This window comes from Ctenocephalides felis, unplaced genomic scaffold (genome assembly GCF_003426905.1).
Source record: "Ctenocephalides felis isolate EL2017-DRISC unplaced genomic scaffold, ASM342690v1 CF-g0.4_SCAFFOLD_00140, whole genome shotgun sequence".
Taxonomy (NCBI): Eukaryota; Metazoa; Arthropoda; class Insecta; order Siphonaptera; family Pulicidae; genus Ctenocephalides; species Ctenocephalides felis.
This window is the reverse complement of record NW_020536294.1, coordinates 2,971-8,170: the sequence shown is the minus strand read 5'-3', so window position 1 is coordinate 8,170 and position 5,200 is coordinate 2,971. Positions and strand designations below refer to the sequence as shown.

At 33.8% G+C, this 5,200-nt stretch overlaps 1 protein-coding gene across 1 annotated transcript; it reads right to left on the bottom strand.

The window, feature by feature from the left end:
• Positions 1-3,637: 3,637 nt before the first annotated feature.
• Positions 3,638-4,689, bottom strand: LOC113377543 (histone-lysine N-methyltransferase SETMAR-like). The gene has a single exon (XM_026617933.1). It carries the CDS (start codon positions 4,628-4,630, stop codon positions 3,638-3,640), a length of 993 nt encoding a protein of 330 aa, XP_026473718.1. The 5' UTR covers positions 4,631-4,689.
• Positions 4,690-5,200: the final 511 nt, after the last annotated feature.

The window sequence follows — 5,200 nt, the reverse complement described above, 5'->3', positions numbered from 1 at the left end:
CGATTATTTTAGAATATTTACAATGTCGCGAGTATGGCGGCATTCGTTTGTTAAGGGTTAATGTTAATGTGACATAATTTACATGATCATGTCATATTATAATTATAATCGCAGATCCTTTATTGCAGCGACTTCTAAACTGTGGAGCGCGGAGGGCATGTAGCAGTTTACAAAATACTATTTACTAGTCCGTTAAATAAATAATAACATCAGTTAAGTATTTATGAAATTAGATTGCAAAAAAATTAAGCTTAGCAATTTTGAAAACAAAACGTGTAGGTGGGCGCAAAAGGTTAGAAACCACTGCCTTATTAGAAAAATTGAACAATTACAACAAAATCACTTAATCTGCAAAAACTGCGAATGCCTACTTCAAGAAAATCAACTATTTACAAGATAGGAGTGCCCAACCTCAAATCTTGTAGCACGTAGGCTACACACCAAGAGGCTTAAAGGATAAATCCCATGACATAGAATAAGGGGTGGAGAAACATACATCTTACCATTATTTCTCTTTAATACAAAATACTTTGTTTCTCATGTTCGAGACAAAATTGAATGCGATGGGGCGCTAAAAAATCGCGGAGGCTTCACCATCGTTTTATATAAACTATCATTGCATTAGGGCACATAGCATCACGTTTCTCTTCCCGCAAATAAGTCGATTTCCTTTATTATTTTTTCCGGAGTTTTATTTCGATCAGAATTATTTTTTTGGTAAAATCGACAGGATCAAACACGGCCTTAACCATGAGACCTAATTGAATGAAGATTTACAAAAAAATAAAGGTATATTTTGCTTAAGTAGAACAAGTACAAAAGACAAAGAAGCCATATTTAAACAGACGATTTATTGAAGTAAACAATGAAATTAATAATACATAATAATATACTCTACGCAATAATTGACGATTATTATTAATTATGTAGAAGCATAAGTATTGTAAATCATCGGGTCTGGATGTTAATTAGGTCAAACTTCACCACGACAAAGTGGAACTTATACTCTCATTAATAAAAAAGTAGGTTCGTGCTGGAAACAACATCATAAATAATCACACAGCGAATACATCTCACAGAAAATTTACTGGAAAATTTATTACTATTTCAATAACAAACAGAAGATTGATCTATAATAAATATTCGGTTTGAATTGAGATTGATTGAATTCCATCTCAAGGAAAAATTCATATTTAATAAATTCTTGTATAGTTTTTTTCCAAGGTAAATCTCATTTACAATCTCAAGGTACAAATCACTAATTAACGGAATTAACCAGTTAATTGTGGCGCGCTCATTGAACTATCAATGAAGGTAGAATTTTGAGGTATTATGCCATTTACTCTTATTTATTTTAGATTGGCATAGCCACAAAATATTCTAAAAATCTTGAAATTTGAGAATGTTTTTTTCGCAAAAATTGTAATTTGAATAGCCAGTAATCAAAGATTTATAAGGCACGACGAGTATTTTCCTCAACAACAAAATTCTGCACAATTCTCCACGACGAGTATACTCGTCATTCACTATACACTTTCATCTTCGAAAGTTATTTACATTTATAATTTTGAGTATGAAATTATGTAGTTTTTTATTACTTCAACACAAATATCCCCTGTACCTCTACGCTTGTAGTAATTTCATACGGTCTTCTTTTTCAGAAAATAAGGATATCAAGTTCTATTATTATATGAAATTCGATAAGATATCGTGTAGGCATACACCATTGTCCTTCGATAGCCATGCCCGACATAGCCGACTATATTCTACACCATGGGTGTCAAACTCGCGGCCCGCGGGCCGCATGCGGCCCACAGCAGATATTTTTGCGGCCCGGCTGCCCGCATATGTTGACAAATGATAATATGCAATAAATAACAATTCGATGAGGAAAAAAATGAAATATTAAACTGCTAAGTAATTAACAATTACTTTAAATAAATTAACAATAATTACAATTAATTAAATTAACAATAATTTATTGTTTACCAAATAGTTTATACCGCGTAAAGTTACTTAATATTTCGTAGTGTTGGATCTTATTGTCAGTAGCTTCTTCATCAGATGCGTATTTATCTATGGCCAGTAGTTACTGAATATTTCGTAATGATGCGTTTCAAATATGCGCCAACGCAACTATGAACGGCGTAACTAGCGGTTTCTAACATATAGTAAATCCTTGTTCTATGATGGAGTTGGCAACACTTGATCCGGATCTCTTTGGACACTGTCTCGGAATACAGTTGCAGAACGAATTACTGACTTAGCCGCCAATTTGAGTGATCAAATCAACAATAGATCACTTTCTTTCGAAAGCTTTTCTATTGCCTGTGACGAGACCATGGATATCAGTGGCACGGCTCAGCTAGCAATGTTTCTTCGTGCATTTGAAAATCTTTATCATACCCATTGAATTTTAGATCAAGAAGTACTGTGCTCGAAGATAATCAACATGATCTTGGTTAATATAACCAAACACCTATCTGACCTAAATTTATCATTGCAGGGAAAAGACAATTTTATAACAAACATGTTCGACATAATTCGAGCTTTTAAATGCAAACTTGTCCTTTGGGAAAAACAGCTCAAAAGTGAAAATTAGACACACTTTCCGACGTGCAGCATAAATAAATCAAGCTTGGATGTTACTTCTTCATATAAAAAATATGTAGAAAACAAAACAATGCAGTTTCAAGAATTTAGTTCACTCAAAGTTCAGATTTGAAAATACTAGGAAATATGCTTATGATATTATTTCTATGTTTGGCAGTACAAATCAATGCGAGCAATTATTTACAATTATAGAATATGTGCTTGATTGCAAAATGTTTTTTTTCAACAATTTTATCATTCCAACTTTATTACTCCTTTTCAGACTTAAATGAACATTTTTACTGAAGTCACTGTTTTTTTCAATTTCTACCCTTCATTTCGAGTCAACGATTTCGAATTTTGTAAATTTGCCAACAGATTCGTAATCAGCATATTTGAAAACTCTCAGAGTAAGAATTTGAGCATATAGCAGCATTTTTTCAGATAAAAATTTGGGTGGCCCACTTCTCCCTACATTTTCGAAAAACACGTTAAATACACTTTTTTGCCATTCAAAAAAAGAGATACTACCAAACATAATTGCAAGCATCTGCTATGATAAAATGTTGCATTTTGGAGTACCCTTACAACTACAAAAAACATTAAGAACATATTTTCATTTTAAACTATTTTACAATCAAAAATAAAAACGTGGCCCACTACTATACACTTCACTATACTTATTTCATTTACTCCATTTTAATGTTATTGTTTGTTTTAAAATTATGTATTATTATAGATATATTTATGTATTGAATGAATTAGTGTAGCCTTTGTTTCACTGAATGACGGTCTCCATGCAGATCGAAACGTATGGATTAATGAAGAAAGTTTCCTAATTGCTTTAGTTTTTTTAATTTAGTGCTACTGCCCGAATCAACAGACTCATTACAAAGAAATATCAATATGTATATATATATATATATATATATATATATATACTGCCCGATACTAAATAACTCATCAATATATTAGGGGGACCGGAAAGTAATGTCGTTTTCTTACGCTAAATTCAAACACATACATTTTTAACGAGTCTTTATTTTTAATCAATGATGTATTCCCCATCATTGTCAATAACCTTTTGCCATCCAGTGAGTAAATTTTTAATCCCTGATCGATAAAAATTAATTGGTTTTTCGGCAAAATATCTAGAGATGGCATTTTGGATGTCATCCAAATTTGCAAATGTTTTGCCACTTAAAAAGTGTTGCAGCGCTCGGAATAAGTGGAAATCCGATGGTGCAACATCGGGCGAATATGGTGGATGAGGCAGCACCTCCCACCCCAATTCATTAATTTTTTCTAGAGTTCGCTTTGCGCAGTGCGGTCTTGCATCGTCACGTTGGAGAATGACGCCTTTTCGGTTGACAATTGCTGCCCACTTTTCAATTAAAGATTGATTTACTCGCTGCAATTGTTCTCTGTAGAGGTCTGCAGTAACAGTTTGTCCAGGTTTCAGTAATTCAAAATGAACAATGCCGCGAATACTCCACCAAACACACAAAAGCGCTTTTTTGGGGTGTAAACCTGGCTTAGCAGTACTTCGAGGGTTTTCTTTTGGAGAGAGCCACTGCCTTTTGCGTTTTGGGTTATCATACAGGACCCATTTCTCATCTCCTGTGATCAAGCGATCAAAAAACGCTTCTGTGTTGTGTCGTTGAAGCAATAAGTTGCATGTGATTGATCGGTTAGCCTTATTCTGTTCGGACAGATTATGCGGGACCCAAACACCTGCTCTGCTTACTTTCCCAATCTGCTTCAAATGTTCTTGGATGGTCGACCAAGGTTGGTTGAGACTGTTCGACAATTCCTCGATCGTCTGACACGGATTTGCTTCCACTTCCGCCCTTAACACGTCGTTGTCTAACGCTGATGGTCTTCCTGATCGATACGAGTCGGAAAGATCAAAATTACCCGATTTGAACTTGGAAAACCACCTTTGGCATTTACGAATGTCCAGTGCATTTGGATAAACATCGCAAATGTTTTTAGTAGCAACTGTTGCGTTATTTCCCTTGCGAAACTCAAAGAGCATGCAATGCCGGATGTGTACCTCTTCTGGTATTTGGCTGCCATTTTACCCAAAATTACAAAAAAAAAATTGTAATTCAAATGTCTATAAGTAAAGAAATCACTTAACCTCACAATGTTTTTGGTATGCCTCTGAACCAAACAATGAGCTGACAAATGACAATCAAGTATTGGCATGCGCAGAAACGACATTACTTTCCGGTCCCCCTAATATCTATCTATATATATATATATATATATATATATATATATATATATATATAGTTTTTTTGCGGCCCGCTTGAAGTTAAACCTTGCTTATGCGGCCCGATTGCATCTTTGAGTTTGACATCCTTGTTCTACACCATTGAGAGGTGCCTATCCGATATCAAATAGTACTAAAAATAATATCAAAAAATGGCACATAAAAAGAAGAAACATTTTGTATGAAATTGAAAAATATCTGCGCAAATTCTGTACGGAATAAATTGGTAAAATATGTAATTGAAATAATACTGCACAAAATATATTAGAGATAAATAATATAATAAATATGAAGTTTACATTTTTATATCCACGACAAATCAATGAAGAA

What these genes read in the sequence shown, in the direction of transcription:
- LOC113377543 (XM_026617933.1), bottom strand. Translation starts at nt 4,630, where the DNA reads ATGCTCTTTGAGTTTCGCAAGGGAAATAACGCAACAGTTGCTACTAAA.